The following is a 15,734-nucleotide window of genomic DNA, read 5'->3' on the forward strand; positions in this document are numbered from 1 at the left end:
ACTTCTTTGGGGTGTAGGTCAATAGGTCACAAATATTTCACAAGAGCATTTTTTCATTTGAAAAAACCTTTACACGGGCCATTTTTATTTATTTACATTGCCAGTTATCTTGATACAGTTTAATTTGGTTGCTGTACTGTAACTAGGATATTCATTTCCAAGGGAGGGTCCATCAGGTCAAACGACCCAGGTCAACGACTTGGCAATCGAACCAGGATTTTATCTGATTTGTATTGTTTTTTGCTCTAATACTGATATATCTGCCTGTTACATTCTGACTTGACGACCTGACAGGCTGTATCATTATAGAAGCTTCAGCTCAAAAACAACTTTTGGTCTATAGACAAGGAGCTCTCACAGCAGGTCTACACGGCATTTTCAGACCTGGGTCAACTCGCCTTTGGTGCGCTTCCACATCGGCAAAAGTTCAGGGTCAGACCTCCCGCTGTGAGAGCTGCATCCCGGTTTTCCCAGGTGGAGTAATACAAACCCCAGAAACAAACAGAGCACGCCGGCGGAGTAATATAAACCCTGGAAACAAACAGCATATAGTACCAGGGTGTAAAATGCTAGCCGGATCAGGGCACACGGAGAGGCACAACCGTGGCCGGGATAGTGTACAGGAACATCTGTACCCGTCCCAATGGTATGGACCATTGGGACCTGGTAATAGAAGTGGCAAACTGGCAAACCTGGCAAGACCACACACATTCACACTCCAGTGTCACACATTGGAAGCAACTGGGGGTTCACTTTCTTGCTCAAGGACCGCTAACTCCCCAGTTTGTGGACAACCCACCCCACTATAGTGGTGGTGGACCAAGAGCAGAAAAGATGGTGATAGTAGACATGGTGATACTAGCAGATGCTAACATCATAAAGAAGAAACGGAAAGGTTAGTGTTGAAAGAGCAGCTGGAATAGATGTGGAAAGATAAGACAAGCGTAGTACTTGGGGCAGTGACCCCCAGGCTGGGTGAGTGGCTCCGTTAGATTCCAGGAACAACACCCGAAGCTTTAGTTCAGAAGAGTGCAGTCTTAGGAACAGCTAAAAACCTGCACGGAACCTCAAACTCCCAGGCATCTGGTAGAGGATCTGAGCTTGAGGATGACCTAGATACCACCCCGTGAGGGTGAGGCGGACGTAAACTGAAATATTATACTTGTGTATTTGTTTATTCAGGAAAATTTTGACTGAATAAAGAGTTTGACTTGTTCAAAAGTGTTTCCAGTTATAATTTCATTGCAACTTGCAATGCCACTTTATTAGGTACTCTTCACATACAGGAACAGCTCTCCTCATAGTCATGTCAGGATGTAATTAAGCCTGCTACTGTAGCCCATGCGCATCGCCAGACACTTTTTAGTCACGTGCGCTGTGGCCCCCTGTAAAATTCCAGATGAAATTTCAGGAATGAGTCTATTTTTCATCGCAGACAGTTTATGATCACTGAATAATATCCGAACCCCTGCGCTATGACTGACGCATTTGAGAATAGTTGACAGCTCCTGTGACAGTAGAATCTGAATGGAACAGGCGACACGTAGCGCGCAAAATTTAAATAGTCGTGCAAACACTGCTGCTGAAAATAGATACAGATGCTCTGTCACCGGACAGCCTGGCTGGCGTCATGGACATCTGACAGTTCTTTAAAAACAGAGGGAATCGAGCAGAAGAGGGAGAAGGAGAAATGTGAATGAGAGGGAGAGAGGGAGGTTTAGCTTTTTTTTGCACTTAGCCAGATGTTAATGGGAATCATTTCGGGAGAAAAAGAGCTCAGCTATCCACAGGACATTAACACACTGACCTACAATAGCCTACGTTGCTCTGTTGGCTGGGATCGGGCTGTTTTTAAATACTTAGAACAGAAGACATACATGTTCAATATTCAAATTAATTCATTAACACTCGAAAAAGACGAATAGACCAATAGATTGGTGATTGAACTGGATGATCATTGTGGGGGATGGAGTTTATTGTGCTGTTAAACTGGATTGAATTAAACATAAAGAGTTTCTGTTATTTAGATTATGTGGAAATGGCAAAATATAAGGAACACCTGTCAGTTCAGTAGTATTACAAAATGCAAACAGTTATTAGAGACTAATCAGAACATGAAGACAAGATTTAAAGCGGGACTGTTATAATAGAATACATTCACTAGTGTACCTAATGAACTGGCCAGTGAGTGTATACACCTGAAAAATCACAGTGTTTGTGTAAAAAAATCCTCTAATCCTCTCATGCGTCAGTCTGTCAGACAGATTTAAATCTAGTTGTCCCTCCATGTCCAGATGTGAACACATCTGTCACTGAGGGTTTTCAGTCGACCTCTCTTGCTCTTGTGACACATGTACAGGTGATAATCTGTGGTCCAGGTGGTAAATAGAGTTCATTTAGAAAGCACAGGGATTTTTTATTCTCTTTTTTTTTTTTAAAAAATACTCCAATGTTGCAGATTTGTCCCATGTTCTCTCCTCCTTTTAACCAAATGCGCTTAAGCTAAGGCTGATTTCACTGGATTAAAAGCGGCAATGGCTGCCATATTGATTTCATTCACAACAGGAGAAGAGCGTCTGCCCCCATTTATTTTTATTTATTTATTTTTTGCTCTTTCCCTGCTTTAAGTCTTAAAGCGGGAGCTGTACATGTGATCTGGTTGTGTTTCCAGAGCACCACGGCCAGTTTCAAAGAGCAGTGTGGGCTCCCCGCTGTGGCCAAGCTGAAACAGTGCATCCAGAGTCTGGCCCCAAGGCTGCAGAGCACCGAGGGCACCATGGGTGCCACCATGCTGCTGAAGGAGGGATACCCGTGTCTGGAGCCACTGGTCAGCCTCTCAGAGTCAACTCGGAAAACGCTCGCCGCTTATGACACGGTCAGTAAAGCAAAGAGATGGAGGAATGTTGAAGACTTCTTCAATTATATCCGTCCTCCTCTGACCAGGTATAGAGGTCTGAAGCTAATCTTTCCTCAGTGCTGGAATAATTTCATAGTCTTTTCTACACTCCTGCCATATTTTGTTGGAAGCTGAATTAAACTGTGACTTTCTGCCTGTGTGTCCAGATGATTACCGCCCAGAAGCAGCTGATAGAGAACGCAGATGGTGTTCAGGAGAGGATCGACCAGGTGCAGAGAGAAGGTAGAATGATGGATGGATGGATCGGCTGAAGTGAGCTGAAAACTGATTCATGAGTAAAACCACTGTTGTTTTAGATGTATCTCAAACTACAGGAGGTTGAATATAGACCTGGTCCAATGCTCTTATTCAAAACATGATGCTCTCGAATGAATAAAATAATTATAATCACATACTGCATCGTATGGTTGTTCACCAGCTCAGTCTCCTCAGCTATTTACGCTCAACATGAACTCCTTCAGTATAACCTGGTTTTATGTTCAAGTACTAGTTGACCTGTTGTTGATTGCTGTTTATGTTCGGCAGACACTGCATTACTCCATCCGTCTTAAATGTCTTTAGAAATGTTTCTCTTTAAATGTTTCATGGAGTTCTATCCAGATTTAAACATATTGTAAAAATTACCCTCTGTATAATGACACTGAAGTTCTTCTTGAGAGACCAGCTTAGTACAATGTTTTGTAGCCCCTAATAGTTTCCTAGCCTATACAAGCTCTTCCTAAAATCTGGCTCTTGCTAGCTTCCCTGGTAATGGGAGCTCTTCCTAGCTTCCTAGCCCCACAGCTAAAAGTAGTGCTCCCTAGCTTCGTCATCCCTCAGTAATTTTTCCTAGTTTACGAGCTTCCTAGCCAGTAGCAGTTCTCCCTAGCTTGGATGTTCTTTTTGTTACAGCTTCACAACTAATAGTGGTTTCTCCTAACTTCTTAGCTAACATTCTAATGGCTGCAGATTTTATGATTTGTTCACCTCTGTGTTCAGTCATTTCTTCTTTGGAATCTAAATGTCTTAGGATTTTAAAACTCCTGCAGTGTGAGTCCTGCAGAATGAAAATGTTCCTCAGTAAGAAAAGGATGGACACTCTTATTCAAAGTTATTTTAAAGTACAATATCTCTGCTTGAAGTGTTTACAATAAATCTGCCATTTATGCATCTTCTGAGCAGCTGAGCAGCATTTACTCTGAAAAGAAGGATGGTATATTTTTAGATCCTCTCTTTCAGCCCTTAGATAACTCCTGACCTTTTTTGCTGCCAGTGTAAATGTCAGTAGGGATGGTACTTTACTTTTTGCACTAATATGTCAGTCCTGTAGGTGATAACACACCTATCAGGGCGCATTTGAGTAAAAGCTCCTTTGTTTCTGCAGGAATGGATTTCCATGAGGATCTTTCTCGGCTTGGTGAGAAGGAGGGACTGAAAGGACGCAAGCTGAACAAAGCAGTGGAGAGTTTCACCTGGAACATCACTGTCCTCAAGGTACCCAGGAACCAGACCATGAAATGAAACAATTAATGAATGAATGATTAAACCGTCCTCGTCCATCTGCTGTAATTAGTCATCAGTGCAATAAAATGCTACTGTTTTACATTTTTAGAATGAAGTGACTGTAATGTGGCCATTACAATGTTTACATCATTGTTATGGTTGTCTGCTTCTGTGGCACAAGAACATCTGAACAAACTGAAACATCGGGCACAAAAGTTAATCTAATCACTTCCATTAACATCCGTCCTAAATGATCTGTTCACAAGTGTCCAGCTTAGTCCAATGCACACATCTCTCTTTGTGCCACAGGGGCAGAGTGATCTGTTACGAGGCGCCAAGATGGATTCCCTGGACGCTCTGCGGCAACTGGCTCTGGCCTGTGAAGCCTGTGGACTCACTTCCTCTTCCTCCAACTCCTCATCCTCCACCTTCTCCACGGCCGAGCTACACTATTCCTCCCATCCGCCGTCCGGCCGACGAAGCAGCACACATGGCAATGGACGCATCTGACACCAACTGCCGCTGCCATCCTCCAACTCGCAGCCAAAGATGAAAAGCGAGGAAGCAGAGTGAAAGAAGTGAAGGTCTGGATATAAAAAGCTCCAGAATAGACGTAGAGTTTATCCCTTTATCCAGTGCAGTAAATGTGTAGACTTTATCTGTTGAAGCCTTATATTGAGAACCAGCAAAGGCTTTTCATGAATGTCAGCAGAGGGAGAACAAAGAAAGAAACCAACTTAATTTATCTCTGAGTCAACTTTGTGATTCAGCTTCTAATTTTCGTTATTTATTTTTAATAGAGAGGAAGTCAAAGACACCTTAAGGCTTAAAGCAGGGGTGTCAAATTAATTTTAGTTCAGAGGTCACACTCCAAACTTTTTTAGTGCAAAGAATATATTTAGATTTACTATACTATCCTTTCACAAAACATTTTAGGAACAACCTGAAATTTCTTAAGAAATTGTTGCCTTATGCCTGCTACTCTGATCAAAACAGGGCAAGCCCAAGTTGCTTTTATTGATGAATTGCACGGCACTGAGGGGGACGATTTTGGCTCGTATGTTTGACACCCCTGCCTTAATTGTTTGTGACAACCCACCCTGCTCTGTTTGAGGATTAGTGCTGGAACAAAGACACACAAGTGGTTGTTTTTATCTCTGAAATAAGAGGCGATGTCATTAGAGGGGTTGTGTGGTAATTACTGTACATGTGTGGAATCACATAACCTCGAATCTGTACATGGTTGTTTGTGTGCAAGAAGTACACTGTACTGATGTAGCAATAATAATAATAATAATAATGATAATACTAGTCACAAGAGGATGTAGACTTCAGCAGAAGATAGATTTACAAATGTGTGTGAAAATAACTGGTGTGTGGCAGGTGCTAATGATCAGAGTTGTGTTTACCTGTTAGCCTGTGAGTGTAAACGTGTGGTTCTTCTTAAAAGCAGGAAAACAACTTTTAACCCCGCCTCTGTCCTGGTGACGTTGTGTTTTAAAGTGATGCTAAGCTAACACGATGAATAATACCTCCTCTGACAGTTCTCTCGAGCTAACGTCTTATTGGAACAACTTTATTTAAATCTCCATCAACTGAAGCTGAGCATATGAACAAAGCAAGCTAACAAGCAGCTTTTGGCTAGCAGACATTTCGAATGTTTATTCTGCCTTAGTGAAGGAGGCAGGTTTGTGGACCACAGTGAGAGGAGGCTAAATGTTGGAACACAAGACAAATGTTTATTCTGCCTTTTTGACTCAGAACACAGTTCTTTGGACTACTGCGAAAAGGTTAAAGGCTGGAACACCGCACAAGCGAGTCACCACAGCTGTTGGTATTTTAGAGCAGAGAGGAAGTTAAGAAAATGTGGTTCTGAAACAGAAGTCCATTTGTTGAGCTGTTTGCAAATGTTTGCAAATGGTGTAAAGCTGAGATCGGATTTTAAGCGGTGGCTTGAGACAAATTTTTACTCTGCCTTTTTGAGAGAGGTAGATTGGTGGAGCACAGCGGGTTAAGACTAAATGCTGGAGTCACACCAGCTGGTGGCATTTCAAAGCAGAGGAAGAAAAAGACAGGGTTTATTCAGTCAAGGCAATAATAAAGAAAAAAAAATGTCATGTACTTTCAGCAAATGAAAGAGCTTTTTCTAAAATATGTATTATCAGTATAAACAGTGCTGGTCATGGTTCTGAAACCAGCAGTAGCTAGAGATCCACTGTTTGAGGCAACAGCCTCACAAATACACAAATTAAATGCAAAACTGCAATTTGATCTCAAGTCGTGGATCTAAATTAATGTTTAAATTACTTTTTGAGGGACACCACGAGACGAAGTTTAATGCTGGAACACCACAGACGATGGCATTTCAAAATACACGGAAAGTAAAGGACACACTGAGTTTATTCAGTTAGGGCAAATATTCATATATAAATAAATAAATAAACACAATGTGTTCACTCTCAGTGACTGAAAGTCACTTTACGCCTTGTTCTAAAATATGTATCAGTATATACAGCACTGTCTATGGTTCTAAAACAACAGTAGATAGCGATCCATTGTTTTGCAGCAACAACTGTTTGAACACAAGTTTTGGCTCAAGATGAATGTTTTTTCTGCTTCTATGAGGGAGGTAGGTCGGCAGAGAAATTTAGACGAGGTTAAACACTGGAGCAGCTCCTCCACAAATCACCACAGCTGGTGGCATTTCGGAGCAGGCAAGAAATAACGACACACTGACTTTATTCAGTCTGTCTTCTGAAGTGCGACTACTGTATCATCCTGTAGTAATGCCTTTCACACTCCTGCTTTTTCTACATTATTGTTGTTCCTGCTGCTCTTCTGGAGGCTCTAGGTGGGGAAAGACAGAGTTGATGTACTGAGTCGTTGCCACACGGGGAAGTTGACCTAATAACATTTCAGTGTTTTTGTCTGAGAGGAGGCAACTAAAAGTAGAAATGGAGGGAGAGAGAGGGTAAAGGTTGATGGACAGAAGAAGAAGGAGTTGATGTGGAAATAGCTGTAGGTGTTGGGGGAGCATACCTGCAGAGCTTCATAATTGGCTGTGAGCAGTAGACGCAGTGACAGCACCAGCTGTTTTGGTCTATTAATAAAAGTCTGACTCACTGGAGACTTCGGGGTTGTGTATTTATGTCATGATGCCACAGTGTCCTACTTCCTGTCTGGTTCAGGTTCTGTTAAGACCTGATATTTACATCTGTCCTAAGTGGTCTGATCACAAGTGGGCAGCTTTAAGTTCAGATGTGAACACACCCAGGACAAGTTGACATTTAGTCAGTCACTCAGATCACATCTGAAGGTCGTCCTCTTCCATTAGTGTGAACAAACAATGGAACAGCAGTAGATAGTGAACCATACAATGTGCAAAACTTGGGTTGTGACTCAAGATGTATTTTAATGCCAGGTACGATGTGGTGACATGTACTTAAAGCAGGATACTTGTGACCCAATCACTCAGATCAAATGTGTTTAAAACGGGGTCTGAAACTCACTGAAGCAGAGAACTGACTCAGGATCCCTGTAGAGGTGCTTTCATAAGATCATCACTGGAGATCTGCTTACCTCTCTGCATTAATGATGCATCAGCTCCAGTAAAAGAAACCACAGTATTACCTTTCTGTGTTCCAGTGTACATGCCTGCCAACGGTTGAAACAAAACTGGGTCAAAGAACATACGATGGGATTCACTTCACCTGAAGAGATGTGGCACATGTGGAGGTCACCGAGTTTACCTGTGTCAGAGTCATGTTTTAGTAATTAGGTCTTTTTCTTTTAAGTTAAAGCTCAGTCTCCAAATAATTCATTGAGTACTTGCTGTACTTACAGAGAAGATATGTTGTAGAAATAGTGTCATAACTAGGAATGATGGCAGATTTTTTTGATTAGGTTTGTCAGGTGGTTGATAACAGGACCATATCTGTGTTTCAGCTCATAAACATTCCTGTAAACTAGAACACAACATGCCAGATCATCTTCAAGACCAGAACGTCGATAGCTTGAATGTGTTTTTATATTTCCCAGTCATCTCTCAGAAAATGTCAGCCTTTCGTTTCAGTAAATGTCCTGCTCATGACACAGATGTTGCAGCTGAAGTGTTGTAATGGAATTTCTGTTTGTTCAAGAATCTACCAAACATGTCGTTATCCTTTTTACATCTGTAGTCTTCCAGACGGGAAAGAAACAACCAACTGGATCTAGATGTTTCTAGAACATTTTAATAGAATAAATCTGAACTGCGGTGAGTTCAGCCGAAAGTTTTTTGTTAAATGAACTAAACGTGCAGAAACACAGACATGACCCTCCTCTCTCAAACTCTCCACTTCGCTGCTTCGTCATGACTCTCTCCCTCTTGATCTGAGGATATGTTCATTTTGTAGTATTAAAAAAAAACTCCAACCGCCTACAACAGTGCTTTACGATGATGTTCAGTGTTTTGTATCTCATTTGTGATCCTTTGCTGCAAACTGATGGATCATAGCCTCAAATGTGGGAGTTTCTGTCCTGTGTCTGTTGCGTTTCTATTGGTGATGCTAACGTCTGTAAGAGATTAGAAAGGTTAGAAACAGGTGAGATGGGGAAACTGAGACTGTGCAAAAAGCTCAAGTTTCTTGAAGCTTTTCATGTTTAAAATGTTTGTTTTTAGTCTGACTGGACATAAACGCCAAATAGCCACCCTGAACGAACATCTTGGTAACTGCATTGGGGATGCAGCTGTGAAGTTAGTCCAACTTTTTCTGCTGTTAGGACCACCTTGACTGGCTCACAACACAGCGATCAAACACAAACAGAAGTTGTTTTAAAGTGTAATTCATTAAGATTAAACAACTAGGCTAGTGAAGGTTAGCTTAGCAAGTTTTTGCTTTAAATTTGGGCATTGGGAACACATTTTCCAAACTATTCTGACATCACAGGAATCACACAATAACTATCGTTCACCCAACAGACTGTTCTTACTTCTCCGAATTTCTCCAGGTGACCAGTCTAGCATGGCCCATCGACACAAAATAGTGAAACTAAAATGTCTGGGACTGATCATTGTACTGTGGCGCATCTCTTACCCTCTTGTCTTAACTTAGAACTAGCTCTGTTTGTGCTCTTCAGTGTGTGATGCTGTCTAGTGCATAATATTCAACTGAGTAACAGAGAGCTGTTCATACTGGCTGTAGTGATATAGATGGGCTGGTGTAAAACTCTCTGGGATGTGAAGGCATTTTAGTTTGTGTGTTGCTGTGTCTGCACCACCACTGCTCTTTAATCCAGTTTTGTTCCCTCAGTTGTTCTTAACACTCCACTGTATGTTTTTGTAAAACTGAAAAAAAAAGCCCAGAAGAAGAAATATTTATTGAAGTGTGTTTAAAAATATATATATATATAAAATAAATATAATTAATTAAATGGACCTTGCTTTTATTTTGAAAAGCTACTGTGTTTTCTATCTTACACGTAATCAGATATAACATGTGTGTATCCCAGACTAAATAAAGTTATCTTTTCCTGACTGTTTCTTCTTCTTCTTCTTTATCTATGTGACAACATAAACTATACATTTATCAATGGAGTTTGGTGTAATTGTCCTGCAGCCAACAGACATACAGTATACAGCTGTTTAAAAGTTGTTGCAGCCTTTCACAATTTTTTACATTTCTGCATAAGAATGACTCAAAATATCATCATATTTTCAGACAAATCTTGAAAGTAGACAAAGAGATCCCAATCATGCATCATGTATCATTTCATAAGGTGAATAACTTGCATTGTACTGTATTAACTATATTGCTTATAACTGCAACTGTATTGCATACTAACTGCAGCCTATAAACAATGCCAAAAGCTAATTCAAATCTTTCCAGTCTACTTTAAATAAATGTTTAATGTTGTGTTTTATCTGCATTTGTAGGTAAGAGAGGGATTTCATCCTTTATGTATACAGATCAATGTGCACGATAATAATGTTGTTAAAATAATAATTATAATAATAATATACTTTGACCAAGAGAGAAATAAAGTTGTTCTACAAAGTTGAAGCACAAAACTGAATATGTGCAAATCAAAAAATGCAAAGCTAACAGAGTATAACAGAACATGTACAAGAGAATTATTTACAGTTTGGACTAATATCAGAAAATGTTTTATGTTTCTACACATTCGTAAATAATGTATTATCAATAATATTAAATGAATACAAAAACATCTTTCCTTAAAATAAAGCATCCAAAAACTGTATTTCTGGTACAGAGTGATGCTATTTTTGCCTTCTTTATGATTAATTAACAAGTATTAGCTTTAGTATTACAGTTGAATCACTGAAATTATTTTTGTCAGATCTGTTTTCCAGACTATTCTGACATCACAGGAACACACAATAACTATCGTTCACCCAACAGACACATCTTACTTCCCCGAATTTCTCCAGGTGATCAATTAAGCATAGTCCATAGACACAAAATAGTTAAACTAAAATGTCTGGGACTGATCATTGTACTGTGGCACATTGCACTATGTAAAACTCTCTGGGGTGTGTGAAGAATATCTGTGAGTTGTTAAAGTATGTGCAGCAATAACGTCAACTAAATGTTTCTGGTAACTGCTGATCAGTCATCAACAGCTTGGAGGACTTTTAGCTCATTCCTCAGAACAGAACCACGCTACCAGTGACATCTAGTGGCCATCTGCAATTATAGCAGCCACGAATTTTCAAATGATTCACACATCATGTTGATTCCAGGGGGGTATTGCACAAAAGTTGGCTCACATATCCGGGATAAGTGAGCAAGGCCGGTTTGACTAAGCCTTGTTGGTGCTTTCTTGGATCAATCGGTTGCATGTTTGCCGAGCCAGGATAAAAAGACACGGCTCAATCATGCCAGGTGTGGATTGTGCGTGTTCACGTTATATTTAAGAAGACCACGAGATTGATCACAGAATCACCGATAAGAATATGGATCAGGGACGCGCGTCATATTTCACCGTCGCTGAGCAAGAGCTGCTTGTAGCGCATTATGAAGAATTAAAGGACACAATAAGAAAAAAAGGCAACACCAACGCGATAAACAAGGAGCGGGAAAAAGCCTCGCAGACAATAGCAGACTGGCTCCATGCGTAAGTAGCCCATACACGTACAACTGATAAACTGTACTCCACTGGAACGGTCATAATTACAGATAATGATGTGGAGCTGATTACTTTTGAACTCCAGTGGTCAATAGTTTTTTTTTTTGTTTTGCTTTAATGTGGCCCATAGAAGTGCATGTTACTCACGTTATGTAGAGTATAATTAAGCTCAAAGAAATGATCTACTCTGTATGCCAGTGCTTCTGTACTGAATCTATTTTCCCATGTTGTGTTCTGTTCCATACATCATAAAGAACAAACCTGTCTGGTCATAAAAGAACCTGGCAGTAGGTGAAAGCAAAATTTAAGAATATCGTGCAGTCTGCTGAACTGCATTATTTTAGTTTAAATAGCAGTTATGAAATGAAGTGATAGATTTGTTGTCTGCTGACAAAGAATTTCTGTATGATTTTAGCAGTGTAAAAAAAAAGAAGAAAAAAAAAGCACATAAAACTGGCACAGGGGGGTGGTCTGCCCAGCCAGGACCTGACCCCAGGAGAGGGGCTGGCAGTCGAGCTTATTAGAGGGACGCCAGTGATGGAGGGGATCCAGGGAGGGACTGTGATGGACTCAACCCACGCAAAAGAAAGTGGCAGCTTCTTAAGAGGTACATATTGCAGTTCCATTACAGATTAAATGCATTTGACAATATTATACTGTCTGACTTATAATTTGCTTGCAGTGTCTGGGGACATAGTTACACTTTTGGAGCCACCAGAAGATGATCCAGTTAGTACTGTTCATTTTATTAAATTATAGGCTTGGCATGTCCTTTATAATGTCAGTGCGTTCTGTCAATTCATGTATATGCCAGGGTGAAGGCACATCTGCAGCTGCTCACTGGACTCCAGAATGCTTGAGGTATCACATCAATGTTGTAGAGATCTCCTGCGTATTTAGTCCAAAATGAAAATAAAGTTGGTGATGTGGTGCTAATAAAAATGTGTTCTAGGACCCAGAAACTGTATAGCCTCAAAAGCAGGCTGGTGACATTGTGAGTATATGCTGAAGTAAATCTATATGATGCACAAAAGCTGCTGCTAATTGACGTTTCTTCTACAGAATTCGTAAACCATAAGAGTTATATGCAGAACAGCTGCAAAAACAGACTGAGCTAGCACAACTCAAAATCCAAAGAGGAAAAAGAAGCCTGGAACTGATGGGGCTGGATAGAGAAATTAAAAGGAGAACGCTGAGAAACGATAGAGGAACCCCCTATCGTCTCAAGACTCCGTTACATATGTACGGGGCATGAGTGTAAACAAAGGAAGTGGGCTTCCTAGTTGCTGCCAAAGGTCCCGTCCCCGAGACGAACGAAAAGAGAGGGGTAGGATGGAAGGCCAGCAGGGACACTGTTGTGTGGGTTGTGGGGTGCCCATGCCCCTAGAGCATGGGCATGTCAATTGCGTGCTGTGTCTGGGGCACCAGCATGCCACATTATCTAGGGAGGCCCTGGAGAGCTGCATGGATTGTTTTATAATGCCTGCGCGTAACAGGGAGGCGCGTTGTCGTTTCTTTGGTGTTAAGCGGGTAGGTCCACCCCTTTCTGACATGACTAGGGGTAAGACAGGGGGAATGGACAATGACGTAGAGACATTCTTCTCCTCTGATGACAATGAGGTCTCCTGTGGGCAGCAATTACCAGGCGACACCTGGAAAGGGGAGATGACCCGCCACTTTGCCAGCGTCATTAATAGGGCAACCAGGCTCTGCCCAGGTCCCCCTCCTGCCCAACTCTAAAGACCTGGTCTGCAAACAATTTGCCACACCAGCTGTCAGAAATAGGCCATCTGCCTCATGTAGAAGGCTCTCTGACATGCAGGAGCAGGTCTCTCCATCCAGCTCTGATTTGATACAAGCCTCGACACAGTTTCAAACCCGAACCAATCTTCTTGGCTTCGGAGTCTCATGTCAAACATCCCCTCTCTACCTGACAGCTAGCTAGTGGCTGCCATCTTTGTTTTAACTTTGGAAAAAACCTATAGATCTATTCAATTCCAGAAATGGAGTGATCAGGGAATCCATCTGTTTAGAGATCTCTGTGATGAAAATGGCCTCTGCACATTTCAAGATATTGAGCCATGTTTCAATTTACAGAATATTCCTTTCTTTGTTTTACTTGCAGGTTAGGGCTGCACTTAAGGCAAAAAGTGTGCCTCAAAATGCCAAGCAATCTGAACATCCCTTGTACGAGGCAATTGATAAATTAAAAACAAGAGGTGTGGTTACTACTTTATATCAAAATATCTTTAAAAAAAAACACACAAACCCTAGCCCTAGAAGGGATATACCTTAAGACATACGTTTTCAACAGGGGGTCTGCGGCCTCTAGTTGCAAAATCGTTGGTTGATTCAATATTTTTATATATTTTAAATTTCTTACACATGAATACAACATATTTTAGTAAAGGGATAAATGGAGGCAGAAGATGTTGTCTTTCAGTCAACTTCACTCCCTTCACTCATTCAGCGATCCAGGAGGTGTCCCAACAGCGCACCGTTTCACACAGAGCACCACACTAGACCAGTCAATCTAAGCCTGCTGTCCACAGTAGGCCCCGCCCCATTGCTGCTGAGTCAATCACGAGGCCACATATTACACTAATTCCGAGAACCTATTCAGCCCCCAGATTAAATCCCAGAGCATCCTGCAGAAGACAAGCAGTGAAGCTCGTTCCCATCAGCCAAGTATTGAAGCCAAAAGAAGGGGGCAAAAATTAATATTTGAACCTGTGTATTATTTGAATAGCTTAATATTGAATGCAGAATGATAATAATTATGTTATATTTATAATTTCCACTAGGCTGAGTTTAAAACAGAACACATATAGTAGGTAGGGGGTCCCTACTTAATCTGTCCATCAGTTTGGGGGTCCTTGGCTTGAAAAACGTTGAAGACCCCTGCCATAAGATTCTGTGGTCAGATGAGTCCAGTTTCCAGCTTTATCTTCCTCCTTGCTAATGTGAGGGTACACAGAAGGCTTTTGTTGTAAACAATAAACAAATTACATATAATTTGTATTTGTTTGTCTGTCTAATGCAGCCACACCTTTTGAAACACAAAAAAATCCACAACTATTTCATTATATTATATTTAAAGGTTTTAATGGTGTCTTTTTTCACCACTGTATATATAAAAAAGAAAATGTCAATAAAAACATTTTAACACAAAAAACTTTGGAAAAACTTGTAAGAATTGTTAAAAGTCTCTTAGCAGATTGAATATGTTTAACCAAAATATCAGAAGAGTTAGTTAGCTCACCTGAAATGTCAGCTGTAACTGAAGTTAAAACATTCTTAATGATAAAAAAAAGATAAAAAATGGTGGTGGTGACAAACATAAAAAGAAAAACCAAAGTTGTAAAAAGCCAGCAAATATCATTGTAGTAATGCAGATCTGTTTGTACGACATGTTTACTGCTCATTGGTGTACTTGCTTTTCTGTTTATTTACATAATTTACATTTCAAATACCTGTACCGTGACCCTGGATGTGTTGTGGTGCATTAACATTGGGGGGAAAAGAGGAGGGTGGGGTAGGTCAGAGGACTGCAGCACACTACTGTCCTGCAGCCTACCCTGACATAGGGCCCCTGATAAGTAACATAGTGTAGAGTGGAGCGTAATCTGAGAGCAGTTCAGGAGCCAGGCAAGTAAGGGCCATGTCCCAGACCCCACTCCCAGTGCCGCACAGTAAAAGGAGCACAACAGCCACCATGAACCAAACCTGGCCAGTCAACAAATGGCATTAACATCTTTCAACAGTTTCAACAATTTTCTGCATAATTCTTTTCCATAAGTCCTTGATGGAAAACTGACATTACCAGACAGATCAACCTGTTGTCTTATTCAGGTAGTTCTGTTCGGTACTTTTAAAAGCAAAGAAAACCCCTGAAATTATTATTGTTGTTTTGGGAAGTGTGAAGAGACACTGGCCAGATGCAGAGAGGCATTCAGCTAGAGTAGCAAGAAAAATGACATCCTCACATGACTGAGCTGTAACGTTACACAATGATACCATCTTTAACCAGGAGGGGGGGCCACACATCAAGATATCATCTCTTGTCCGTCTCACAGGTCAACCAGGTGTCATTCAACTAAATGGTTTGATTCTGCGCTCTCTGCACAAGTATATTTACATTAATAACTGAGTTTTCTTTATCTTTTAATTTTTTGTAGATATTTTTACAACATGTATATCATCATAC

The 15,734-nt window shown here is 40.8% G+C and overlaps 1 protein-coding gene across 1 annotated transcript in view; it reads left to right on the top strand.

The window, feature by feature from the left end:
* plcl1 (phospholipase C like 1) overlaps positions 1-9,915 on the top strand; it is an 86,675-nt gene extending 76,760 nt beyond the window's left edge. The window contains exons 9-12 of the mRNA XM_047600097.1: positions 2,672-2,875; positions 3,064-3,139; positions 4,281-4,390; positions 4,709-9,915. Coding sequence (XP_047456053.1) covers positions 2,672-2,875; positions 3,064-3,139; positions 4,281-4,390; positions 4,709-4,909 — 591 coding nt within the window. The 3' untranslated portion in view covers positions 4,910-9,915. The remainder of the gene's footprint in view (positions 1-2,671; positions 2,876-3,063; positions 3,140-4,280; positions 4,391-4,708) is intronic.
* The last annotated feature ends 5,819 nt before the right edge of the window (positions 9,916-15,734 follow it).

The sequence above is a fragment of the Mugil cephalus genome, chromosome 12 (assembly GCF_022458985.1).
Source record: "Mugil cephalus isolate CIBA_MC_2020 chromosome 12, CIBA_Mcephalus_1.1, whole genome shotgun sequence".
NCBI lineage: Eukaryota > Metazoa > Chordata > Actinopteri > Mugiliformes > Mugilidae > Mugil > Mugil cephalus.